This window comes from Pagrus pagrus (genome assembly GCF_965226575.1).
Source record: "Pagrus pagrus genome assembly, chromosome: 2".
Classification (NCBI taxonomy): Eukaryota; Metazoa; Chordata; class Actinopteri; order Spariformes; family Sparidae; genus Pagrus; species Pagrus pagrus.
The window spans coordinates 1849894-1877637 of NC_140186.1; the positions used below are offsets into that span (position 1 = coordinate 1849894).

The window sequence follows — 27744 nt, forward strand, 5'->3', positions numbered from 1 at the left end:
CTCTCTCTCTCTCTCTCTCTCTCCACTCCACCAGTCTCTCGGTGCTCGCTCTCCCCCCTCTGCGTCTCTCTCCGCTGGCGCTGCGGTGAATCTCTCCCCCGCTGTCAGTAACCGTGAAGTCAGGCAGCCGGTGGTCGGTCTCTGTCTGACCGTCAGAAGTCGCACGAACCCCGCTGAAACATCGTCTGTTTCTGCCCGTATCGACCCGCTAGCGGTGCTTTGAATTACTCCCTCGGCAGCTGAAGACCCTCTGACGGCAAAATGGTGAGAAAAAGCCTGTTCCTGATTTTTCCTCCTCACATTAAATGTCAAACCTCATTTTGTAACAGCAGCTTCTCCTCCTTCGACTGTGCTGCTAGCTTCGCTACTAGCACTCCAGGCTAAGCTGTCTTACCTAGCAGCAGCGAGCTAGCTAGCGTTAGCACAGCGCCAGAGCGTAGCGTCTGTGGCAGTTTGTTTATCGCGGTATCGGTGGATTATTGTGTTATTTGTGCTTCTCCCGACGGACACGCGGTCACACATCCGCGTTTAAAGGGGATTTAAATGTAGTGCTTGGAGGAGTTTGACGATGAAGCTAGCTTGTGAGGAAATATAGAAATACTGTTAATGCTTTGCTAGCAGGTTAGCTAGCTGGAGGTGCGTCAAGTGCGCAACCGAGTGACGACGGAAGTGTCGTAACTGCTCCATCAAAATAAAAGCGTTCAGTTTGTTTATCCGGGAAAGCAAATATTCATCTATTAAATAAACTAGCACTGCCATCACAGATTATTTAGCTTTTTATTTTGTCTGTAAATTATTAGCAAGTAGTATTTTCGAGTTTAGTCCGACCTGAAATTCAAAGGTATTTAAGTTGCAATAATATGAAACATAGAGAAGCAGGAAACCACCTTTAAGAAGCTGGAATAAGAAAACACTTTGCATTTTTATTTGATGAATGACTCAAAATATTGATCTTCTCTGAAATGAACGTTACATGTGTCAAAGTTGGAGCTGTAGCTGATTTGCTGATTATAATAATGTCCCTAAATCTGCTGATTATTTTCCCAATCAGCTCATATTTAAGTCTACAAAATGTTTTTGTTTTTTTAAAGTAAAAAATGCTCATCATAGTTTCCCAGAACCCAAGTGACGTCTTCATTCTTCTTTTGTCCAACCAAGAGTCCAAAACCCAAAGACTCTTCATTAACTGTCATAGATGATAAAGACAAGCGGAAAATATTCACATTTAAAGACGTCATGTTATAGTTTTTGGGTTTGTGCCTTTCTTTTATTGTGTTATGAAGCATTTTGTGCATGTTAAAGGGAGTTACTCTCCCACAGAAAACTCTGCTGCACTTCCTGAAACGCAACGTCGAGCCTTTACTTCTGTAACTTATGTGCATCACAACGTAACAGCCGTTATATAAACATGTTATATATTTATTATAAAATATAAACACTCCAGTCAGTCAGCAGACACAGTTGTTACAGCTGTAGTGGCGTTATTTTAGATTGCACTACCTTGCTCGGCATGACCCGCCCTACTCTGCCTCTGATTGGCTACATCCTGCCTTAAGTAATGCGCATGTGCGACTCTCACCAAAGATTGAACAGAGGTGTGATGTCTCACTCAGTAGCTAAAATGGAGCGTTCAAGACACAGTGTGAAAAAGTGATGCTGCAGCGATGAACCATATGAGAAAACAATGTGTTTTTTTAAAAGGACCTCCGAATAAAAGTATGAACCTGAAAAAGCATTTTTGTTTGATAAATGACCCAAAATATTGATCTTCTCTGTTCGAGCTGCAACTGATGATTATATTCATTTAATACTATTTAATATTTCATTTCAATACTTGCTGATTATCATTTTGTCCCTAAAGTGTCAGAAAATAGTGAAAAATGCCCATCACCATGTCTCAGAAACCCAAAGAGACGTCTACAAAATGTGTTTGGCCAAACAATTCAAATTCTGCCTTTCAGTTTGCTTTCACATGAAATTAAGGCTGCAACTAATGATTATTATCTTAATTGATTAATCTTTTAGCCTATAAAATGTCAAAAAATGTGAAAAATGCTCAACTCAGTTTCACAGAGCCCAAAGTGATGTGTTCATATTGCTTCCTTTGTCCAACCAACAGTCCAAAACCCAAAGATTTTATATACGGTCATAAATGACAAAGAAAAGCAGAAAATGCTCACATTTAAGAAGCTGGAGCCAGTACAAGTGATTCTTATAATTGATTTAAACAATGTGGCTGAAATGTGTTTTACAGACTTGGTTTTGTTTCTGTATTTTCATCTCTGTGAATCTACACTGAACTACTGCTCCGGCGCCGCCTCTTAAACATTACAAGTATTTCTCTGCTCTTCTGTAGGAGCTCATTCTGTACATAAGATGTGCAGTTTGCCAGTTTTCCCTGTATTTCACTGTTTTATTTTGAAAATGCTGAGCGGAAGTGTTCGTTTGTCTGATGTGAGAAATGGCAGATTCTCTGTCAGAGACATTTTTTGTTCAGCCGCCATCGACGAGATGTTTTGAGTGTTTTCAGCTCTGATGTTCAGGCCTTCCTCTTGTTGATTTACGTCCTTCACAGTAATCTTAGTGTGATCTTACATCTGTAAATGAAAGACACACAGATGAACAACTGACTGGTATCACGAGCTGAACAAGAACCAAAGTATACAGAAGCCCAGATCATAGAAACGTGATGTTATTTATCACAGTTTAAAGCGTTTGACTCGCTGTGTGGAGACCGGCCCACTGAGCTTTGATCCAAAGGCCAACAATGTGCTCCACCTGGCTGCATGACCTTTGCAGCATCGCCGGTTCGATTCCAGCCAGCGATGTCACATCTCTTTGTCCCCTCTCTCCTATTTCCTGTTTGTGTCTGCTGTTCAGTAAAGGTGAAAAAGGCACCTTGAACTGTTACCTGGATGAAATAAACCTGTCAAAGCTGCAGGGTCATGGATCCTCTCACATGATGTCCCGCCCACATGACTCTCTGATTGGTTACACGACACAATTAAGAGCCTTTAAACTCTGAATAATCTGAATCTGCAAAGTAACTAGTAACTAAATGTATCAACTAAATGTAGTGGAGAGGAAATATAAAGGAGCAGAACGTGGAAATACTCAAAGTACCTGAAAATTGTTCTTAGGTTCGTTTCATCAGGGGTTGTTCGAAGTTTTGACATCGTTTCATTTTTACTGCAAATTAATATCAGTCCCAAATATCTGTTTTCAGTCTCCTTGATTTTTAATAACCAGTATCGGCCCTTTAAAGCCACGTAGGTCGACCCCTAGTTGTGGGTGTAGAGGCTGTAACGATCATGGCTGCCTCCTCGTCCTCTGTAGGAATGAGTAGTTTTTATTTTCCATGTCAGGAAAAGTTTGGGAACATCTGTCCTCAACCTTCAGCACCAAACGTCCCCCTAAATGTTTCAGAATAATCAGATATAAGAAACAATCTGTAACTATCCTGATGATTGATGGATTCTTTCCGTCATCTGTTGAGGCAAAAAATAGCAAACGGTCTCCAGTTCCAACGTCTAAAACTGAGGATTTGCTGCTTTTCTTTGTCTTGTGTGATAATTTAATATCTAAAGATTTCACACTGTTGGTTGGACAGACAAAACATTTGTCTTAAGGAAATTATTCTTCATTTTTGACATGGAAATTATCCAAGCATTAATCCACAATAAACATTGTTGTAGGCCGTCATGAGTACTACATTAGCTGTGATTGTTGTGACCTCTATCAGCCTCTAAAAACCTGCTTCAACTAATGACAAACACAACAAAATCACATTTTAAAACAAAGAAGCAAGCAAGCAAATCAAAGCAGAAGCGTCTAATATTTCACTGGATGTAATAGTTGAATTCAACAGAGTTGAAAAGCCCAAAATCTCAGTGACGAGCCCAGTATTCATACAGTCAGCTGTGTTAACCCCACAGATGACATGATGGGTATTATGTGTGTGAATGTAGTTAAAATCTCACACAGGACCTGTGTTTTAAGATTTACCGCGGCTCTCGTTAGCAAGAAGAAAAGCTGCAGCCTCGCCGGAGCAGCCTGGTTCAAGTCCTCGAGAGACGACACGAAGCAAATCGAGGCGGCACGTTGGCCTCATTTTCAGAGTCCAGATCATTCTGTCGCTCATGCATAATGAACGCCAACATTTACACAAGAACCCTGAACGGTTCACGTAATCCTTCGTACACATTTGAATTGAGATTTTGCAGATTTTTCTTTATGTATGTGCACGATTTCTCCCAGTCCACAGAGAGCTGCCCATCAGTGGAATTTAAAGAAATGTGCCAGTTGGCTTTTTTCACCTCCCCACATGCCAAACAGCAGCTCCTCCATTCAAACAGCAGACAGCAGCCATGTTTCTTTTAGTATAAATGACAACGATGTGTTTAATCAGCTGCTGAAATGTGGAGCACTTTGTTTCATTGTCAATCTTCTGTCATTTTCAGGGAAATGAAGCCAGTTACGCCCTGGACATGTGCTCGCACTGTGAGTATCAATTAATGTCTCTTCACCACATTATTACATGAAACACTGTCGCGCCTGAACTTACAAACATTTTCTGCCTTCCACATCTGTTGATCTGTGTATCTGTGTTATGTTGCTGGTGAGAATCTGATATAAAACAAACCAGCGACAAATCACAATGTGGTTTAGGTTTTAGATAAACCTTTTGGAGGGCAAGAACTTTCTTCTTCTCGTTTTATTGGAAGCATTTTCTGAGCCGAGCTTCAGGGAAGTTTTTATTCCTAAAGTGATTAACACAACAACACTTGGATGTGCAGGAAAACAATTAAGTCTGCAGTTCAGTTCATTCACCGGTTTAAGAGTCATGGTTTGGTACAAGTTTGGTACAGCGCAAGAAAATGCATTCGGATACATTTTCTTTTTCGTGTATAGGGACGCAAGATGCCGATTGTTTTAAGCCGAGACTCTCGTGGCCGATACGATAAAATAACCGATAATAGAAACTAACATTTTTATATTTTAAATACAAATCACTAACCTGTGGTATATGCACACCTGAGTGTAAGAAACATCTAATGCATGAGTGAGTTACAGCTCCAGGATGAGTTGGTGTATAATGAACAAAATGATGTTTGGATCTGGATTCATCTGATCAAAAGACAAACAAAGACTCTACATAAGCAACTTCTGCCAGTTTCAACACTGCACAGGTTTTAATAATTCTATATAAACAGATAATTTAGCACCCTGCTCTGTTGGGTAGTGATCATCAGGGAAAAGTCAGTCATGTTGCCACTGACTGATATGATGGTGGCTGGTGATTGATGTGAACATCACCACATGCTGCACCTTCTTCTGCAGGCCTCAGCCGGCAGCCTGACCCAGACGCTGTGAGGCTAAAAATGCCTCATCGCTCTGTAAAGGTCAATGTCAGGGGTGCTGGGAAAACCTCGTTTATTTTTAGTCACTGCAATATCCCAGTTTTAATTAGGTGGTCGCCTTGCTCTGAACCTCCCACTCCAGAGAGGAAATCTCGCTGCTTAATTAGAAAATAATGACTGTAATGCTTGACCTATTTTTTGAGAAGCGCCCCTCTCAGGAAGTTAGCGTTGTAAGCTGAACCTGGGCTCAAAATGACATCGACCGTTGATTGGGAGAGAAGTTTGGGGGCCTGATGTATGACATGTGAACCGTCTTGAAAACCTGCCTGTCAACGTGCCTGTTGAATACCAGAAACTGCTTTTAGCCTTTTTTTGGGCCCAATCCCAAAACACCTTTAGCCCCTTGCACCACTTAGTCCTACCTCTCTGTTTTGTGTGCTCACGTCCAGGTGAGGGTGAAGCGTTGGGGCTTCATGGCCCTCCGAACTGTCGCGTCAACTCTGTCGTTTCAATGTGTTATGGTCCTTTTCTTTATAACAAGCATAAAACTGATGCTGCTAGTTTGCTCAAGTCTCTGTAGCTTACTGTCTTGCTAGCTAACGTGACATTGTTATTGCTGATTTTTGCATGATCGTCCTGCATTTTGCTGCATTTCAACGTTGCATTCCCCCCATTGATGGGACATGATGCCCCAAATTGTATTTAAGTCCAGCAGTGAAGTTGCTGCACTTGGTACAGCTCCTCTGATATCAGTGCAGACAGGTTGCTATTGTTAGCATATAAAGCAACACTACTGTCCAGGTAATGAAGCAGTTTTCTTTTTTAATTGATGACTTGATTGATGGCGTGAAGTTGTGAACACCTTGCGAGCGTACATCAGATAAATGGCTTTGGTATTGTGATGATACCAGGATGCCCACAGCTTAATACAGGATATTGGAGATGTCGTGTCTGTTTACATACATCTTGTCCCGTTTCAACCACGACCTCCTGTAATTCTGCCCTGAGGGGCAAGTGGGAGCTTCTTCAAAGGGTCTGGGTGAAGATTTAAAATGCTATTAAGCTTTAGACTTTGTAACTTGGAAAGTTGATACCAAATCTTTGGTATACGTCTGTCCTCTGCTGTCTCTCTGTGTCAGAGTTTCACACACAGCACAAGCACTTTATGGTGCATTCAGGTTCACCTCATAAATTAGGAAATCTTAAATTTTTTTGTTGAAAACGGGAAAGTTGCTTTTTCACCTAATTTTCCTCTGTTGAAATACACAGGCTGACATCTGTCATGACTCTCTTGTTCTTTCACAACAGCATTTTTAATAATTAGGTGATAGAATAATGGATAATAAGATAAACATCACAGCTGATACTGATATTGGGTAAAAACATTCTGATATCTGTTTAGTTTTTGGCAGTGATCCCTCAAATGTAGTAATCAAACACATGTGAAGATGAAGTGTAATGGAGTCAAGATATTTTACTGTAAAACAATAAACCTAAAAGTCCAAAATGACACCAGTGCATTGAAACAGTTGACTTCACTGTGAGTTTAATATTCAGAAATCATCCCAAGCGTGTTTTTTCAGGATTATAATCTCTTAAAAGAAGGTTTTCATATCGTGGCACATATACCCTGATACCAGTTTATCTGTGACCAGCCTAATATCGACTGATCAGCCGGCCCATATATCAGTCGGTTTCTAATAAACATTAATATTTTTTAATAATACATCACATTAGAGGGTTTCTTGTACAAGAAACAGCATTTGTTTTCTCAGAATCTCTTTCACATCCAGGCAACTTTGGTATTTTTACTAGAATAACCCTAAACAAACCGATTTTTAATTTAATTGGATTAATTTGAAATCAAGTCGAATCAGGACCCAGTGAATCAGAATCAAACTGAATCTGACTGTCGGTAAACGTGGATGTAAACAATGCAGAAGTTGAAGCATTAAAAAATTAATCTTTGCAGCTTCTGAGAAATTAATCCTGCACCTTCAGCAGCCGTAGACGATCCACACAATGTGTTTTCAACGCGGACTGCAGAATGTAAAAACAAGCTGCTGCCACTGTCTCCAGGTTGCCAGCGTTCAGTGGATGCATGAGCAGAACCTCTCTATCATGACTCCTCGCTGCTCTGCTATTTCTATGCCCCTGTTCTATTTTTGCTGCAGCTGCTCTTCTGTTGTAGTTCTGACAGAACAGTTGCTCATCGAGTGAAGCGGTTGTATTAAACCGAACGTGATGTTACCGCCACACACCTCAGGTTTCATCAAATCGGCTACAGACGGGAATTGATCAAATGATATTGATACTAAATCCCGTTCTGCATTCTGCTAAACAGTCCGCTTCTCTGTCGATTCCCTTCTGGATTCCTGGTTGAATTCTCACTGTGAACAGAAAGTAGGCCTACGCAGGGTTTCAAAGAGAAAAATCTGATGAGCCTTCCTGCGTGGATCTAATGTCATTATTACATAACATTGACTTCAGGTACCAGACATGCTGCTGGGTTGGGAAGCAGCGGCTCTTGTGTGTCGAGTGTTGAATTCTCTGCATTTCTGGAAATGAAGCGCATGTTTCATAGAAAGATGTTTCAGCAAATTGCTGGTTTTTCCACCCTGACTTGAAATGATCATTTACAAACATTACAACTAGCACCATCGCTATCTTTCTCTGTGATATGAAGCCACACCATGGACCGTTTCTGTTACATGTTTCCAGCAGCGTAGATGCATGAATTTTACGTAATTGTTTTGCAATGTCCGAAAAACCTGCCTGCATTGATAAAGGATTACATTTGTTAGCTGTAACAGGAATGAAGCACAACTTGTGAGTAAAACGGGCTTTTTGTTCAGTCACTACCAGTGTTGGGTAACGTTACTTTTACACTAGAGTACTTTACAGTTACCAAATAATACGATAAAACCTCTTTGCGACTGTGGGTTATATTGTCCAACTGTACACGAACCTTTGAATGTGTTGACTCTGCGGTCATTTTGTAGCCTTCTTTTCTAATATCAGGAATGACAGACGTAATATAACATTTACATCTTTATTCTGCTAACAGTCTGACAGTGAACTGAGCAGAGGCATCAGTATTAGGCACAGCTGCTGCAATGAAAACAAGACAACACAGGCTCTTATAGCCAGTATATGATGTTTGAAAATGCAACTTATGAGCCCGTAAACTAAGAGTGCTGACATAGAAACCATAAAAGCACAAATAAAACATTTTTCATAACTAGGGTTGTCACGATACCAGAATTTCAGTAGTCGATATCAATACCGGTGAATTTCCACGATTCTCGATACTAATTCGATACCACAATTTAAAAAAAAACAACAGAACCCATGTACTTTTAAATTCACTAATTTATTGAAAACTGCTTCAAACTGTCAAGTATTTAACACCACTGTGCTTCAACATCTTTTTGCACAGAATTTAAATTGCAGTACCAGCTGCCAACTGCCAAAAGGTACTTTTAGTTTAAATAACATAAGGTAAGAGACTGTCAGACAGTATCTCATCGTGTCACCTTACGTATAATAACGCAGACCGTACCGTTACATTACGTTAAACATCTACATGAGGGAGCGACTGAGCGAGAGTAGAAGCCTGCGCCCCAGCTGACTCTCATGCCCAAATGACGGAACGTAGGCATATTCGGGTTAACGTATGACGTGACACAACAGTGATAGTAAACGGAAACTCACTCGAAACTCACTTGCTGCCCCCGTCAGTTCTGCCAAGAATCGACACGGCTCGCCGAGTGAAAAGTTGTATATTCGGTTCTGACGTTACCAGAAAAAAGCAAGTATCGTATTATTTTTTTCTTGTCGGCATCGAATTGGTACCGAAGTATTGGTTCTTGTGACAACCCTATTCATAACACATTATATATTATATAAGTGCATTTAGCTCTTCAAACACACACTCACCCAGCTAATGTTCTGTTCTCTAGAATTTACTTAAAAGTAATAACGAATTACACCACTGCTCACTGCTCACTTGTCCTTAAAGCATTTCACTAAGTTTATTTTGCTTTATTTAGTTTTTTCCCCCCAACACATTTACAGATTTGTTACGGCCATCATGCATCATCTGCTATTCACAAAACATCGCTGGCCAAACTGACAACATATGAAACAAACCACTTTTGAAAACAAACTGGCAGAAAACATATTACATTTTGTTTGCATCTATTCAGTTAATCTACTCTGTTCGTTAACTTTTTATGCAGAGTTTAACAATGACACATAGACCTCTTAAATGAAGCTTCATGACACAATGAAATATTCAGTAATATTTCTGTGGCTGCAAATCAAATCAAAAACTAAAAACAAAATGTAGACATTATGCAAATTCACTCAACATTTTAATTTTATTTACATAGTCGGTGTCTTTAGAAACAGCGATTTCCTCCGGAAGTGAACATAAATCTCTGAGTTAACAGAGGTTTAGATATTCTCCACATAACATGGGCACCATGAGATGAATAGATCAAATTAGTGTGTTGCTTTAATTTGTAATGACATATGTTTTTAGACAATAATTGTATAATAGTACGTGTAAATCAATCACCACAGTAAACAGATTCTGTACAGTATTCTCACTTCATGTGTACATTTGTTCCCTTGAACAAGTCAACAAAATGAATAAGACCAGTTGTCAGTCTGCGTAGTGTAACTGACAGGAGAGATGATCATAGGTGCAGAGATTTTACCACCATTATTAAGACATGGACCGAAGTATGGGAAGAGTTTCTCAGTGAAGCAGCAGCCAGTAAAGGAGAAGATAACAGCTGCAGCATCTACGTCATAGAAGGAGACCAGACCCTCCTCATAATCCACAAACACCCCCACCTTCTGAGGCCGAGACTTCAGAGAGAGACGGACATCAGGGCCAGCAGCAGAATAGTACTCGCATCCATTTCTCAAATGTATTGTCCAGTATCCGCTCTGAGGACTTCGTGTGATCGTTCCCTTCCTGTCGATCGACTCTCGGGCCACTCCTAGATTCCAATCGGACTTTCCTTCAACCTGAACCTCAAAGTAAAATCTGCCTGAAGAGAAACTCTGATTTCCTAAAACCCAAATGTGTTTGGAAAACCTCTTTGGGTTGTCTGGTAGATTCTTCCAATCACCATGACTCATTTGTTTCCCATCATCAGTTAAGATGAGACAGGAACTCGCTGTATCAGGATCAAGAGTCACATCCACTGCATACTGCTGGACCCTCTTCAGCTCAGCTTCAAGCAGCTTCTTCATCTCTTTACTGAGTGTCTCCTCCAGCTGAGCCACAGCTCTCACCACAGTCCCCTCATGTGATGGAGGGACGCTGACTTTTGTCCAATCCTTGGTGGGTGGAGCAGGGCTCAGAGATGGAAAGTTTTGGAGAAGATGGAGGTGGTCTTCAGAGTGTGAGAGCTTCTCCACCTCAGTCCTTCTCTTCATCAGCTCAGAGATTTCTTGTTCCAGCTCTTTGATGAAGTCTTCAGCCTGTTTCTCCGTCTTCTTCTGGTTCTCTTCTATCGTTCTGATGAGCTCGGCCTGACTTCTCTCAACAGTTACTTTCAGATAAGCGAAGACCTGAACACCTTCTGCTATCTCTCTGTCTGCATCGTTCTTACTGAGGTCGACTGACTGTTTGATCTGCTGAATCTTCAGTTGTCTCTTCAGGATCATCTGCTGAACTTCAGCCTCTGTCTTCCCCAGCTCGGCCTTCTTTTCTTCATATTGGTCTTTCAGAGGAACAACATCATGTGTCTTGTGGTCTAAAACCGAACAGAGCATACAGACACATGTCTGGTCGGTCTTACAGAACAGCTCCAGAGGTTTATCGTGCTTCAGACACATCCTGTCCTCCAGGTTCTCCACAGGGTCGATCAGCTGATGTCTTTTCAGGCCTGAAGCTGTCAGGTGAGGCTCCAGGTGAGTCTCACAGTAGGAGACCAGACACACCAGGCAGGACTTCAGGGCCTTTAGTTTGGTTCCAGTGCAGACGTCACAGGGAACTTCTCCTGGTTTGGACACTTGTTGCTCTGAGCTGCTGCTGCTGGCTTTCTGTTGAGCTGACTGTCTGAACTGAGAAACCATCTCAGAGATGAAGGTGTTGACTCGCAGCTGAGGTCTTGAGTTGAAAACCTCTTTACACATGGGACACAGGTACGGGACATTAACACTCCAGTGTTCAGTGATGCAGGTTTTGCAGAAGTTGTGTCCACATGATGTGGTGACAGGATCAGTGAACACATCCAGACAGATGGAGCACAGACACCGATCTTCAGATGGAAGGAAGTTTGCAGCAGCCATGTCTACACGTGTAAAAAAAAAATATATATATATATTTATAAAACAGTTATAGTTATTATTTTTTTTAAAAAGGGTGTTCTACTGTAAGTATGAGATGTGATATTTCATGACTCAATATTATTCAAAGTTACGCTTTCATTTGCACCACGCCCAGTGAGTAACTGCCATGATAACAACAAGCAGCTCAGGGTTGTTAAGCTGCCAAAACAGCACCAGTTATGTCCATATCCTGTTGTGTCGACACATTTTTAATGAAGTGCAACCCTGCTCAGAAAACTACTAATTTGACGACAAACGGATCACATTTCCTCTAGATCCTTCACATTAAAAGCCTCCTGCTGGTGTGTTGGTGGAAAACTTTTAATGTGAAAAAGTCAGGAAATGGAATGTATTATGCCAATAGTAGATGAGAAACACAGCTTCAACCTACAGAGATTCAGTTAGAAGTTACTAAAGTCCTGAGAACTGACACAGAGACTGTTTGAAGCAGTTAAAAGTAGGTTACTGTATATTTGATTTGATTTCATTTCATTAAGATCCCCATTAGCTGCAATACCTGGTATTGAGCCTGTGGACATCAGGTGCTATTTGTCAGAAAAGTCTCATTCCCAACTCTTCAAAAACTGACGCTGTGGGATTGTAGGACGGGCCGGCCGGCATCCCAAAGCGTCAGTTTTTGAAGAGTTTGGAGTGGAAGTTTCTGAAGGTCTGTGTCAGTCCTGGTTGTTAAAGTGTAAATGTGATCATCTGTACTCACCAGTGTTTGTCAGAGGCTCTGCTGTTGTTGATAAAGACCTGATGAACTCTGTTTGAGTTTTCTTTGAGAGACAAACAGAGACTCGTCTCGACTGCTGCGTGGCTTCAACTCTGACAAATGTTAAGTTTCATTTCTGTTGTGTGACGTTGAAGCTCTCATCTTTGCAGTGTTGCTCCTCCTCTTACTGCAGCTCTGTTGGTCAGGACTTGTTTCCTCCCTCTGTTTTACATGATTATCAAGTGGGTGGAGTAAGACAAGTGAGTGTTGCACAGTAACTTTTGGCTCATCATTCCTTTGGGTTGTGATCCATCTAGTGGTGGTTCTGTGTCATAACGTCAGTCGGTGGTCAACATGGAGGCCTGTTGTTGTTGTTGCTGCAGTGTAGCTGAGAGTCATGTTGAAGTGGACAGACGTGAGGACGACTGTCAGGTCTCAGCACATGTTCACAATTAATATTAACCAAGTATTGATGGATGAGTCTTTCAGAGAGACTTTATTGTGTTATAGTTTTGAAATTTGGCTTGAAAAGAACTTACAACATAAAAAAATGTAAGTTTCTGTCATTGTCAGTCGTACAACCTGCAAGAAGAAGCACTGCTGAAAACAATAAATGGAATCAGGAAAAATGCATTTTAAGTCTTAGTTTGTATTCATAGACTTAACATGACTTCAGCCTGTTTGTATCGGTGAAATGATTACAAATTTAAAATGACTGGATTCAGGTCTAGAACTTATTCAACAATTAAAACTTTACATTTGTTTCCAGGTAGATGTTATTGAGTTCATATTGAACAGAGTCTGTTGGTGAAGATGAAGGTAATCAGACGCATCATGAATGAATGTAGCTGAAGGCTGTTTTCACATTAACATCAGGCTGTGGAGTTCAACTGTCATGTACGTGACAGTTTGGTTAAAGAGAGTACGACCCAGTTGAATCTCCCCTTCACCCCCCAAAGTCTGCCACAGAAATCAGTAGGTATAGGTTGACCCACTGTAAATGATTCAAATGTAGGACATCATGTTCACTTTTCTTTACACATCACAAAGGTAAAAATAATTTTATGAAATATATTAAACAGATACAACTCTGAGGATTTCCACGAAATCAAATCCCATTTTCATCCCGTTAACAATGAGTACAAATATCTATTAAATGTAGTTAAATTCATAATTTATCCATCTTTATATCACAGTTTTCATTGTTGGTGACATCACAAATTGCGTTTTAACAAGACTTTTCTATCAATATTTTTTGGTCAATTAACTGCTTAGTCAGGCTTTGTGTTCAACAAGTAGTTTATTTGACAGTTTTAATAAAAATAATCACAAAACTGCAGATTTCTTTGACTAAATATCCATCTTTCCATCGTTCACAGAACATTTAAATTTGGCTACAGTGATAAGTAATTAACCAAAACACGTTTTTTAATACAAAATAGATAATCCTGTTGCCATCTCTATTAATTTAACCTACATTAACCAACATTTTATGTCTGATATAAAACATCACACACTGTATTATGTAGACATGTTAAAGGCCTTAAATTAAACTTCATGACAAAATTAAACATTCAGCTTCATGTTTTCAGTGGCTGCACATCAAATACAAAATCGAGGCTTTTTACAAAATTTATACAAATACATTTAATTTCAGCTCAACGTTTTTGGTCTCCTTAGAAACAGTGATTTACTTTGGAAGTTAAAATATAAATGTCTGTAGTTAACAGAGGTTTAAATAGATATTCTCTAACGTACCATGATGAGAGGTGAAAGAGATGAACACTTCAAATTAATGTTTTAATGTCATGGAATCACATACGATAAAAATTTTATGAATTAATTTTAAATTAATTTCATTAAACAGATTATTTAGAGATCAAGACTATTCAGTTTAACTGACAGGAGAGATGATCAGAGGTCTTGGGCAGTGTGTAGGGGGGCATAGATTCTGGGAGGGAAACGGGAATGAATGCCAAAGGACGGGGCATCATGGGCTGAGCTAAAGGGGCGGAGGGGGCATCTCCGATAGAAGAGATGATCAGAGATGCAGAGTTTTTACCACCATCATTGAGACCAGGACAGAAGTATGGGAAGAGTTTCTCAGTGAAGCAGCAGCCAGTAAAGGAGAAGATAACAGCTGCAGCATCTACGTCATAGAAGGAGACCAGACCCTCCTCATAATCCACAAACACCCCCACCTTCTGAGGCCGAGACCTCAGAGAGAGACGGACATCAGGGCCAGCAGCAGAAAAGTACTCATGTCCGTTTCTCAAATGTATTGTCCAGTATCCACTCTGAGGACTTCGTGTGATCGTTCCCTTCCTGTTGATCGACTCTCGGGCCACTCCTAGATTCCAATCGGACTTTCCTTCAACCTGAACCTCAAAGTAAAATCTGCCGGAAGAGAAACTCTGTTTTCCTAAGACCCAAATATAATCGGAAAACCTCTTTGGGTTGTCTGGTAGATTCTTCCAATCACCATGACTCATTTGTTTGCCATCATCAGTTAAGATGAGACAGGGATTTGCTGTATCAGGATCAAGAGTCACATCCACTGCATACTGCTGGACCCTCTTCAGCTCAGCTTCAAGCAGCTTCTTCATCTCTTTACTGAGTGTCTCCTCCAGCTGAGCCACAGCTCTCACCACAGTCCCCTCATGGGATGGAGGGACGCTGAATCCCGTCCAATCCTTGGTGGGTGGAGCAGGGCTCAGAGATGGAAAGTTTTGGAGAAGATGGAGGTGGTCTTCAGAGTGTGAGAGCTTCTCCACCTCAGTCCTTCTCTTCATCAGCTCAGAGATTTCTTGTTCCAGCTCTTTGATGAAGTCTTCAGCCTGTTTCTCCGTCTTCTTCTGGCTCTCTTCTATTGTTTTGATGAGCTCAGCCTGACTTCTCTCAACAGTTACTTTCAGATAAGCGAAGACCTGAACACCTTCTGCTATCTCTCTGTCTGCATCGTTTTTACTGAGGTTGACAGACTGTTTGATCTGCTGAATCTTCAGTTGTCTCTTCTGGATCATCTGCTGAACTTCAGCCTCCGTCTTCTCCAGCTCTGCTTTTCTTTCTTCATATTGGTCCTTCAGAGGAACAACATCATGTGTCTTGTGGTCTAAAACTGAACAGAGCATACAGACACATGTCTGATCCATCTTACAGAACAGCTCCAGAGGTTTATCGTGCTTCGTACACATCCTGTCCTCCAGGTTCTCCACAGGGTCGATCAGCTGATGTCTTTTCAGGCCTGAAGCTGTCAGATGAGGCTCCAGGTGAGACTCGCAGTAGGAGGCCAGACACACCAGGCAGGACTTCAGGGCCTTCAGTTTGGTTCCAGTGCAGACGTCACAGGGAACTTCTCCTGGTTTGGACACTTGTTGCTCTGAGCTGCTGCTGCTGGCTTTCTGTTGAGCTGACTGTCTGAACTGAGAAACCATCTCAGAGAGCAAAGTGTTGACGTGCAGCTGAGGTCTTGTGTCGAAAACCTCTTTACACATGGGACACAGGTACTGGTCGTTAGTATTCCAGTGTTCAGTGATGCAGGTTTTGCAGAAGTTGTGTCCACATGGTATAGTGACAGGATCAGTGAACACATCCAGACAGATGGAGCACAGAAACTGATCTTCAGATGGAAGGAAGTTTGCAGCAGCCATGTCTACACATGTAGTGAGAAAGGAAAGAAATATATATTTATAAAACAGTTATAGTTATTAGTTTAGAAAGAAAGTTCTAATGTAAGTATTAGATGTGATATTTGATTGCATAATTTTGAATAATATATGAGTTTTCATTTGCACCACGCCCAGTGAGTAACTCATGATGTAAACAGTGCTGACAAGCTCAGACTTGTTCAGCTGCCAAAACAGCACCAGATTTCTCTCTACCTGTTGTGTCTTCACATTTTTATCAAAGTGCAGCACTAGAGGTGGGTGCAATTCATCCATGTGGCGATGCGTAGATGCTTTGCCGCAAGACCGGAACAAAAAACACATAACTGGAAGCGCTAGTGGGACCACAACAAACGGAGCAGTAACGTTAGTTTCTTTGCAAAATGGCAACAGCTTTAGCAGCCCCCAAAGAGTGGCCGATTCTCTCGCCACCGGGGTTGACTGCAACCGTGTGGAAGCACTTTGGATGTTATGAGAGAGCAAACATGACGACTGACAAGACCTACGCGATTTGCAAGATTTGCAAAGCAAAAATAAAGTACCTCAGCAACACCACAAATATGAGGCAGCACCTTGTACGCTTTCATCCCGAAACGGAGAAGGCTCCTCCGGTCGTGCCCGCCACACAGAGGACACATAGCTACTTTCATTGCGACGGATTTACGCCCGTATTCAGTAGTAAACAACAGGGGGTTTCTGTTAGTGGTGCGCACCATGGAGCCCCGCTACAAACTCCCTCACCGAAAATACTTCACAGAGAAAGAAATCCCCCACCTCTACGACGAAACCAAAGCAAACGTCCTGGAGTCCATGGAGAGGGCGAGCGGGGTAGCGCTTACATGTGATGCGTGGACCTCGGTTGCCACCAAATCCTTTGTTACTATAACAGCGCATTTTGTGCTCGAGTCGGACAAGAACGAATGGAAGTTGGTGAGTCACGTTCTTCAAACCCGAGATTTGAGTGAGAGTCGCAAATGTTGCCGAGCTGCTGGAGAAAGCAGCGGCAGAATGGCAGATCTCAGAGAAAGATTTGGTTTTGGTAACTGATAATCCCATCCTATCCATATTCCAGACTGAATAAGTTGAATTATTTAATTTTGAAGAATGCACTTTTGTTCCCTATGGCAGCTTTTGTTGTTAAGTTATCCTACTCATATTCCAGACTGAATAAGTTTCCATTAAATAAATTTGATGGAAGTACATATCTTGTTTACTTGAATTAATGAACTCATTAAATCCAGGGCATGACTGTTTTCAGTGTTTTCCGCCAATAGAGGGGGCTCTCATACAAATGGGGCTTTCCCTGGTCAAAGTTAAGTAGGTCAAAGTGCAAATGTTTACATGGTCATAAAATAAAATATTTTGTGTCTTTGAAAAATACAAGTCAAATGTCCAAAAAACCTTGTTATTTAGGTAATGAGTGTAGTTTTAGAGGAACTGAGTTAATTGATGATGAAGACAAAATCAATCTTGTATGAAGAAAAGCATGAAAAATCGCAATAATCGAATAATCGTGGCATCAGTAATCGTATCGACAATCGTTATAATCGAAGAATCAAAGCTCTCATAATCGAAATCGAATCGACTCGTGAGGTACCCTTGTTGGAACACCCCTATGCAGCACTGCTAAGAAAACTGTGCTTACTTGATGACGAACAAATAACATCTCCTCTAGCTCTTCCACATTAAAAGCCTCCTGCTCCATGCTGGTGGAAAGCTTTTAATGTGAAACATTCAGAGGAAATACAATGTGTTATACATGTAGGAAGTGAGTAGGTGATAAACTAATCTTCGACTTACAGAGATTCAGTTAGAAGTGATAAAGTCCTGAGAACTGACACAGAGACAGTTTGAAGCAGTTTAAGTGTGTTACTGTATATTGAGCCTGTGGACAAACAGCTGTAGTTAAATAAGAGTCAGTATGAAATGAACAGAGTGGAACTTCCTGTCTGAGTCGAGCTGAAGGTCTGTGTCAGTCCTGGTTGTTAAAGTGTAAATGTGATCATCTGTACTCACCAGTGTTTGTCAGAGGCTCTGCTGTTGTTGATAAAGACCTGATGAACTCTGTTTGAGTTTTCTTTGAGAGACAAACAGAGACTCGTCTCGACTGCTGCGTGGCTTCAACTCTGACAAATGTTAAGTTTCATTTCTGTCGTGTGACGTTGAAGCTCTCGTCTTTGCAGCGTTGCTCCTCCTCTTACTGCCGCTCTGTTGGTCAGGGTTGTTTCCTCTTTCTGACTTAGAGTTATTGCGAAATCCCTTTTCTCTGCTAAGTAAATAGGAGCAGTTTCTAAACCACTCAGGAGGGCGAGAAACACCTGAATTTCAAGTTGACTGATTTTTTTATGAGTCAGAACAATAGTCTGTAGTCCTAAAACCCAGAAATCAGTTTGCACTTTTGCACATCCGGTTACCTCGTCTCAAAGTCTGAGAGTTTTTTCTAATTGATTTTCAGTTAACTGTCTGAAATAAGGTGTGTGTTTACCTCAGGCTGAAGATATTTACATGTTTTGTTCTACGACATAAAACGTGAAGAAAAATGTCAATTTACAACATTCAACACTAAAGAATCGTCATTTTCAGTCTTGTAAAACAACCGATAAACAAATCAAAACATAAAAATGGGTTATTTCTTGTTTTAACTGTAAACTGATCGTGACTTAAAATTTTTTGTCATGTTCTATGAATGCCGACATTTCCTAGACTTCCACTTGTTGACGGCCTTTGTGGTATTTTCAATTCAAATTCTTCATATCTTTGATAATTTAAAGGGACAGGATAAAGTATCTCCACCAGGTTACCAACACAATACACCTCCACTGTGTCTTGCTGATTCATGGTTATCAGCAGAGTGATTAGTGTTGAAAGAGGCGTCACATGACCCGGTGTTAGGGCTTAGAGCGCGGCACCAGGAGGTCCGTCCAGTAGCACAAGGTTCAACCTGACTGGTGCAGTGAGAGACCAGTAGCTCTGGACAGCTATGGCCAGTAGGAGCAAGAAACCAGGTAGGTCTGGTCCAGTTTACAGGGACGTGGTCTCTGCAGGCAGGAAGGACGTAAGATACAGGTGGTTTAGCTGCTGCGTGTAACTTCTCAGGCGTCGCCTAGCAGACTCGGCAGACTTGGTCCAGAGACTCTCCTCCTCCTGTTAGGCTGAATTTTAGTCGGTGTGTTCTGTCTGTCCGTCCGTCTGTCTGTAAATAACTCGTCTCTCTCTCTCTCTCTCTCTCTGTTTCATTTCAGTTGATGCTGATGAGATTAAGAGGTTAGGAAAGAGATTTAAGAAACTCGACCTAGATAACTCCGGCTCCCTGAGCGTGGAGGAGTTCATGTCCCTACCAGAACTCCAACAGAACCCCCTGGTGCAGCGAGTCATCGACATATTCGACACCGATGGAAATGGAGAGGTCGACTTTAAAGGTAAATAAATCATGACAAAGGCAGGCTCATGGAGCCAGGGGCAAGTGAGAGTTATTGTTTTCTGTCCTGTGTTTATGACGTCTACGGAAGCCCGGAGGGACAAGTGAGAGGTTTTTGTCCTGATGATCCTTTTTCTAAGTTCTAAACTTTTTCATCTGTGAAATTTAGTGAAAAATATAAAAAAATGTAACATTTTTCTTTTCCAAGGTGTGCACAGTGTGCGCCTCAAGGCACAGTCGTGATTTCACACACAACTACATGAAAACTAAAATCATACTTGTTATGAATATTTACAGTATTCATTCTTTGATGCTGTTTGATGATGATGATAATTTGATCATTTAGTAATCGGGGAGGGAATGTGATGGTGACACGGCGCTGATATCTTTACAACTGAAAGGTGTTTATTGAATAATTATTACACCTCACTACAAACGCAGATATGGAGAAGTGAGTGCGTGAGTCACACTGCTGGTTGAATGTTTATGACAACTTGGATCTATAATTAATGTTTGTGTTTGTGTCATTATGTGTAAATAATAATAATAATTGGGCTTTTATTTAGTCGCCGGTTTCCCCGTTCCTCCACAATGTTTGTGTGCAGCCTCGTCCGGTCAAAATGAGCCTTACTTTACTCATGAAAATTGTTTTCCCCACTCTGTTCCACGCACACAAAAAAATTATGAGAAAAATTAAGTGATTTTGATTTTTTTTTATTTTTTTTATTAATTCATGCTTGCAAACTGCATAAACTTTACAAAAAACAAAACATACACAATCATTTAAAAAAGAAACCGCATACAAACAAACAATTTCAAGATTAAAAAAAATATTTCAGGGCAGTTAGCAATCATTTGTAGCCATACTGCAGCCTCTTATTATTACAGTCTAACTATTATATAACCTAACTGCAGTGTGCAGGGTTGAGTTTCTTAGCCTGCTGGTCTTGGCCATCGGTTCAGCCAGCTTGTGCTGGTTCCTCAGCGTCTTTGCTGTGCAGTTGCCTCGTGTTGGAGGTAGCAGGTCATGCAGAGGGTGTTGCTCGTCGTGCATGTCCCTGAGCAACTTCACTGCAGCCTCCTCCCTCCTGGTCTGGAGTGATGGTAGGGGTTGTGAGATGTTGCCAGCTCTCCTTGTGATAATTTTACAGGCACGTGTCTGAACTCGCTCTAGCTCTTCCTGTTGTTTTTTTGAGCAACCTACCAGGAGCACTGAGCTATATTCAAGACACGGCCTGATGAGAGTGGTGTAGATGGTAGTGAAGTGTCTGGAACCAAGTGAATTTTTTTTCTTTTTCTCACAAATATTTTTTTATTATTGGTTTCACACATGAAACTAGAACTCAGGAAATGGATCACCAGAAAAAAAAAAGGGAAAAAAATCCTCACTTGCCCTTCAGGGCTTCTGTAGACTTGCGAACTGGTAGAAATAAACGTTTTGTCAGGACTATCTTCCTAAATTCCTCAATTTTTTGTCCATCTGTGAAAACGTGAGAAATTTTCTTTTTTCCCCGAGAAATTCTTCAACCATGTTTAAAACAAACTGAAATTGGTGGTTTTCAGAAAAGTTTTGCCACGATAATCCTTCAAAGTTTTAAATTTGTTTGTTTCATCTGTGAAAACATGGAGGGAAACGGTTCAGGAGAAAAACTAAATTGAACAAAAGAATGTTTTTAATTTGTGAAAAAGTAAAATGTTGTTTTTTTCATGTGTGAAGCAAAGTGGGGAAAAACAATTCAGTAGAATTTTAATTTTTTTTCCCAGTATTTATTTTTTCAGGAGGATTTTTTTTTTCTATATCTGTTGTGATGTAAATGGATCCAAAAGCAAAACAAAGCAGGTTATGAAACATCACTGTCACATATTTCTTTTGTCGAGGTTTGTGTTATGATTGGTGCTAACCTGCTGTCAGTGTCACAGGTGGAATATTTAGTATCATGTCTCAGTCTACACTCAGGATCTTGTGGCCAAAATGAATATTACAAAAACAAACAATTGGAAAAATGAGGCTTACATTAACATAAAAAAACACAACTTTTTTAATCTCAGAATTTCTCACTTTTTTCTCCTTAATTTTTCCCATATTTTCAAAATTAACAAACTTCAAAAGATTATTCTGCCAAAACTTTCAGTCAATACACACATGATCTTGTGGTTAAAATGAATATTACAAAAACAAACACTTAGAAATGAGCCTGAAAAACAAACAAAAAAAATCCTCCAGAAGGAAAAAATAGCAAAAATGTTTAAAAAAAAAAAAAAGAAATCTTGTGAAAAATGTTTTCCACTGTTTCATGCATTTTCAAAACTTGAATTTTCTCCCACCAGTTCACGAGTCATAAACACAGCAGAGAAAACAATTCAATCACACAAATGGATCGGTTGGAAAAAAAGCCTCACTTGTCCCTCAAGGCTTCTGTACAGTCGCCCTTCACACCTTGTTATTGACCTCAAACTTTTCCTCCCTCTGAAAGTTTGTATCATTAACATGAGTCAGATAAATGACCTGTTGTCTGTTTGTCTGCTGCCCTGGAATAGATCAGTTTTCAATTTAAAGACTAAATTTACTTAGTGTAAACATGTGAACTGTTGTTGCTGAGTATTACATCAAGACTAGTATTAACACAGTAATTATATCACCTTGGAAAGATTGCACTCTCGTAGATGACATGTATCAACAGGTTCATTATGTAAGCTGCAGTTTGAATTGATGACGATGTCTTCTGTCTCCTGCAGAGTTCATTGAAGGAGTCTCTCAGTTCAGCGTCAAAGGAGACAAAGAGCAGAAGCTGCGCTGTAAGTGTCCGACGTCCATCTCTGCTGCCTCCTCATGATTCATGAGCTCAGAGTTTAAATATCATAGACACGTCAGCAAATGTTACCAGGTTACGTCTTCAACTTTAAATTCAGTCAAAATTAAATGTATCAGTTCAGTAAGAGGCATTTTCATAACTGTTAAACCTTTGAGAATCCACAAGGTGGCAGCACAGCCACTTCTATCAGTCACGCCTGTGGCTTTATTAACCTCGCTGTGTTGAAACAGTGACTTCTCTGAGGTCATATTGTGTTTAAGTGAAGTCACATCTTATACAACTCAAACAGTGTAGCTGTGAACATTTCAACACCAGGATATTTTGCAGGATGTTCACTTAAAAAAACAGTAATTCCACATTCCTCCATGTCTCCCGTTTGCCCTCAGTTGCCTTCAGGATCTACGACATGGACAAAGACGGCTACATATCCAACGGCGAGCTCTTCCAGGTCCTCAAGATGATGGTGGGCAACAACCTGAAGGACACCCAGCTCCAACAGATCGTCGACAAGACCATCATCAACGCAGACAAAGACGGAGACGGCAGGATATCCTTCGAGGAGTTCTGTGCTGTGAGTGTTGATCATTGAGCTTCAGACTGAGAAACACACTTAAAGACAGAGCGGAGGTCAGAGGTCAAACCTTAGTATAAAGAACGACTTTATTCATGTGAATGGAAAAAACCCAAGCACAAACAATAGCACGCTAACATGCTGAGTGTAGAGTGTCGCCATGAAGTCAACAAAGTTTTACAATTCATTAGTGGTGGGGAAATTTCCAACTCCTTAAAGGAAAAATCTGATAATTTAAAAACTGGGCCAATATTTACATGTTTATGATTCATACTTACCAAAAGTTTTACAATCAGTCCAGTAGATCTGGTAACTGTGCCCGTCAAAGTTACGTCCACTCAAAGTGTTTTTGTCTCTGAGGTTTATTCTAATGGTGCGTTCAGACCAAACGTGAAGAAAATATCCACATCCCGTTACTTACACAAGTTTGACCGCAGGCTTATTAATTTGTAGTCACGTTACTCAAGCGGCACTTAGCTCGGTGAATTTCACAATAAATAGTAACTGTGACCAGCAAGTAGACGTTGACTGAATAAATCTGTCTTACTTCATCGGTATGAACCCAAAACAAAGAGATTTCTCTGTGATCTGACACAATAAATGGATCAGAAGGACGCTGAAATAACAACATCATAATGCCGCCTGAACTCGTGCTTCGTCAGGTCTGTCAGCCAGAAGACAAGCCAACAACTTTTAAATGTTTGTTCCCTGAATGGAGTTTGGATCGATCAGGGCTGTGCTGTGCTGGGACATATTTCCATGACTTACCAGGCAGCCTAACTTCCTCGCTCACTTCCTCCACGGCAGCTCCTTATTTGTCTCAGTGCAGCAGACATGTTGTCGTGCAGCTCTGGGTGTCTGCAACGACCACGATTAGTGATTATTATCCTCTGCTCCATTGTTGTTCTGAATGCCTGCACATCAGCGACGTTAACGTCATGACATCAGTTAGTTCAATATTTTCAACTCTCGCGAATTTGTTGTTTGTCATTTGCGCTGCCCGGAGCTAATAGACGTGAATTTGCGTCTTTGTGCCTTTTCATTGACTTTGTGTGTAATTTAGACGTGTGAATAATTTGCCTCGTGTTTGGTCTGAACGCACTGCAAGTGTCTGACAACATTACAGAAACGATTCCTGCAGATTAATTGACTAATCGACTAATTGATCATTTGTTGACACTCAGTATTTCCATCCGTAGAGCTGAAAACACTGATTATTACAGCTTTAAACTTGTTGTGTTCCTCGTTAGTCATCCTCATTCATTAGTGGCAGGTACTGATGTGTGACCTCACTTCCTGTCATCTCCTGCAGGTCGTCGGTGGATTAGACATTCACAAAAAGATGGTGGTGGACGTCTGACAACTTTTTTCTCTGTTCCTCCATTTACTGAAGATCTGCTTGAAGACGTCGTCCAGCGAAACGCTCTTATCTGTTTTCGACAGAAGTATTTTCTCCTCACCCGTCCTCCCCCTCCTCACCCCACCTTCCCTCCCCCCCCCCGAGCCTTCTGAAGCCAAACTCTCACCACCTATCATCATCGATCAGGAACTCTCAGTGACTCGACGTCGCACTTTAAAAGCTGACGGACGGCTTTTTAACGCAGAGCGACGGTTTCAGTTTGGTGGAGGAAAGCTGGAGAGTGTGTGTGTTAGTGTGTGTGTACTGTATGTTTTACTGGTTTTTCAAGGTATGTGGGTTTTTTATATTTATTTTGGTGTCATTGTTTTTTTTTTTTTTTTTTTAGTGTTGAGAATCAAAGAAAGTCTATCTTAAAGATCTTTAGTGGACGCGTGCAGTTAGCGGTGATGTTACTTGATTTCAGAACAACAAAAACAGCATGAAGTGCCAACGAGAATTTCTGACATGCAGGTGAATTACAGGTAAAATGTGTGTCTTTATTTTAGAGATGTTATTGTATTATTGAATGCATTTATCTTACTGGAGTATTGCATTATTTACACTTAAAGAACAGCTTCATTTCAGTCGTGTTTGGCTCAGTTTTCTCGGACATTCAGGAGCGCTGCATGTTTTTAAACGACGTTTCTCTGGCTCACGAGCATCACGTTCCGTTTTTCGTGTTATTCAGCGCCGGGTTAGAATAACAGCTTACGACGTTAAAGATTGTTTGTAAGAAGGGTCGGGTACTGAACTCTGTGCTTTTAAGTAGGACTAACTATCAATTAATCGCCTGTCAGAATTTAACAGATTAAAAATGTATTAACTGACGATCAGAGAAGGACACAAATGCATCAAAATTACAAATACTTGCTTATCAAATATCTCAAAACAAAATATAGGAGTACATCCTCTACAAACTAATATGACTAAATTTTGGCCATTTTAATAATTTTAATTTTAATAATTTTGATTGTAAAGCCGAGTATCGATTCAAGAAAAAGCTTAAAATTTGCGCCCTTAATATCAACCGATTCAATCAGCCGGTATTAGATTTCAATAAATAAATAAAAAGCTGAACACATCTCACCTGGTCAAACATGAAATTATCTGAAAGATGAAGAGTGGACCCTGTTGGGTAACAAAAAATATTTTGTCATTCAATACTCGAGTTAATCTCATCTATATCAGTGAGCCAATGAGGATGCAGCATGCTTGTTATGTCAACATCTAATAGTGCTGCTGGTGATTGGCTGTCTAGAGGCACGCTCACCACGTGTGATGATCATTAAACTACCATCACTACCGACGGTACTCAACCCTAACTGTTGGACGGCCTGACAGCGTACGAAACAAATAGTACACAAGTTTTGTTCTATTTACTGCAACAACAACGCTGGTGTTTCTCGTCCTTTGGATGAGTCGGACTTACGCTCCTTTAGAAAGTTATTTATATATTTCAAATAGTCCAATAATGTGCGATATTCCTTATATCTCTACATTTAGTGCAGGTCTCCAGTCCGAGTAAAGCTGCTGTCAGGTCTTTGAACAGCTTCCTCATTTGAAGCAGTCGTATTTTGTACAAAATTATGACGTTTTACAACTGAAATGACATTTTGGTTAAAGAGAGAAAAGACCAGGTAGCGTATCGATTCAAGTGTTAACGTACCCAACCCTATTTATAAGTCAGATATTAGAAATAACAACAACTCTGGCGTGACGGTCAAGCTCCTGCTGTTAATGTCAGATATTAATCTGTTAATAAACTGCTTTACACTCACGTTTGTAGATTTACTGCAGAAATCTGTGAAAAGTTTGGGGCGAACGCCAAACAAACGCTGTTAAAACGCTCGTCTCTGGACGAGTGTCAGAGCCTGAAATCAGCCATGAAACACTATCTCCTCTGTACATTTCTCATCAGGATTCACGTGTTTGCTCGATTCTCCTCTGAGGCCGCCGCTCGTTTGAACAACATGCAGGACTCCGACGATGTTGGAAAGACTTTTACATTTTTTAGGTTTTAATAGTTCTGGACGTGTTTTTACACCTGTTAGATTTAGAAAGATAAAATAAGCTTCATCTGTAGAGGGTCCGGCAGGATGACGTGGTGAACGGACTGTGTGTGTTTGCAGCTCCTCTGCTTTGGACGGTCACATCTTTAATCTCTCTCTGAGAAGAAGAAACGAAGCCGAGGAGAAAACAAACCGCTGGAACTCCGCCGGACTGAACGGTTAAATTAGTGACGCGCTGCAAAAGACTTTTCTACCTGAAACGGACGACTTGTGATGTGTTTGCATGACGTGTGAACTGATCTCTTCTTCTTCTGCCTGTTTTGCATGTAGATCAGGTTTTATTAAAGCTCTTTACAGCTTTATTAAAAGGTCTTTTTTCAAAGTTTACCAGACTGGTCTCAACATTTAATGAAATGAGTGAAATGTCTTGCAAATGCAAACGATCGACTCTGTGCATGCAAGAGTTTGTGACAGTACAGCTGGTTCAGTTCGACCACACGCACTGAAAAGACTTCATTTTCTGTGAGGTAGAATATTTATGAATTTTTATAATACCATGAAATAATAAATGGCTGGTTTTTGGTGCATGTTTAATAGTTAGACTATAGCTACTTTCAATAGAACTTTAACCCTTAATCGACATTGTTTATTTATCTGTAATAGGTTCATATTTTAAACGTGTTATTATCAGATCATGTGTTTCACGGTGAGGATATTTAATCTTAACATCATTTTTCTTGTATTTCAATAATTTTTGCATTTGAGAGTTTTGGCTCATTTCATAAAATTCAGTGAGACCGTGTTGTGTTTACATGTTAATAATGGTGATAAATAAATAAATAAAAACATTTCAAGCACGTAGATGTTGCCAATTAAAGGTTTTAAACATGGAAACGACTGTAATCATAAAGGTTTTTAAGTCGCCCGCCACTCGCTCTGTATTCGTTTTTCTTTCCCCTCTTTTTTTTCTTTGGGTCGATAATGTTTCGTTTTGAACAGTTGGTGTCGAAGCTTCCCGCTGCTTTAGCTGAAGTGTTTTAATGTTGGTTTAAAGGGACGTTTGTGATGGATTCAGTCTTAGATTTTTACTCCTGTTTTCATCTCTGCTGCATCACTGAAACTTCATACACGCAAAAACGAGAAATAAACTGTTTGAAGGTTGTTAGACGCTGTGAGCTTCTCATTTCTTCATGTTTTAGGATCGTTATTTATCGTGTTGTTGCACTGTCGCTACAAACCATGTTCTGAACGGTGAGTTTGAAAGCACCGAGGTCGACATGATTCCTGTCTGGCTGTTGACATTTAAAGAAATGTTTTAAAACGGGTCAAAGTTTCTCTTTTAAAGTAACTGAAGTAAAAGTATTTAATGTTTTAAGTACTGCCCTGTTAGATTCTTACAGAGTTTAGATATTTTATAACAGTCCAGAACAATCTGACAGTAAA

General features: G+C 40.4%; 3 protein-coding genes across 3 annotated transcripts; 1 reads left to right on the plus strand and 2 right to left on the minus strand.

Moving 5' to 3' along the window:
• On the plus strand, positions 1 to 27462 carry ppp3r1b (protein phosphatase 3 (formerly 2B), regulatory s1ubunit B, alpha isoform, b). The gene is made up of 6 exons (XM_084368166.1): positions 1 to 264; positions 4461 to 4500; positions 19334 to 19510; positions 22246 to 22305; positions 22709 to 22893; positions 24206 to 27462. Exons 1-6 carry the CDS (start codon positions 262 to 264, stop codon positions 24251 to 24253), a joined length of 513 nt encoding a protein of 170 aa, XP_084224292.1. The 5' UTR covers positions 1 to 261; the 3' UTR covers positions 24254 to 27462.
• LOC311265717 (E3 ubiquitin-protein ligase TRIM21-like) lies at positions 9370 to 12530 on the minus strand. The gene is made up of 2 exons (XM_084367672.1): positions 12430 to 12530; positions 9370 to 11674 (listed from the first exon to the last, which is right to left on the minus strand). The coding sequence occupies exon 2, from the start codon at positions 11670 to 11672 to the stop codon at positions 10005 to 10007; it is 1668 nt and encodes a 555-aa protein (XP_084223798.1). The 5' UTR covers positions 11673 to 11674; positions 12430 to 12530; the 3' UTR covers positions 9370 to 10004.
• On the minus strand, positions 14316 to 18214 carry LOC311270597 (E3 ubiquitin-protein ligase TRIM39-like; the record flags this gene model as incomplete). The annotated part of the gene is made up of 2 exons (XM_084375569.1): positions 18108 to 18214; positions 14316 to 16078 (listed from the first exon to the last, which is right to left on the minus strand). The coding sequence occupies exon 2, from the start codon at positions 16074 to 16076 to the stop codon at positions 14316 to 14318; it is 1761 nt and encodes a 586-aa protein (XP_084231695.1). The 5' UTR covers positions 16077 to 16078; positions 18108 to 18214.
• Positions 27463 to 27744: the final 282 nt, after the last annotated feature.

What these genes read in the sequence shown, in the direction of transcription:
- ppp3r1b (XM_084368166.1), top strand. An exon ending in CCTGGACATGTGCTCGCACT is followed by an intron (nt 4,501 to 19,333) that starts GTGAGTATCAAT and finishes GTTTCATTTCAG; the next exon opens with TTGATGCTGATGAGATTAAG. An exon ending in TGGAGAGGTCGACTTTAAAG is followed by an intron (nt 19,511 to 22,245) that starts GTAAATAAATCA and finishes TGTCTCCTGCAG; the next exon opens with AGTTCATTGAAGGAGTCTCT.
- LOC311265717 (XM_084367672.1), bottom strand. Translation starts at nt 11,672, where the DNA reads ATGGCTGCTGCAAACTTCCTTCCATCTGAAGATCGGTGTCTGTGCTCC.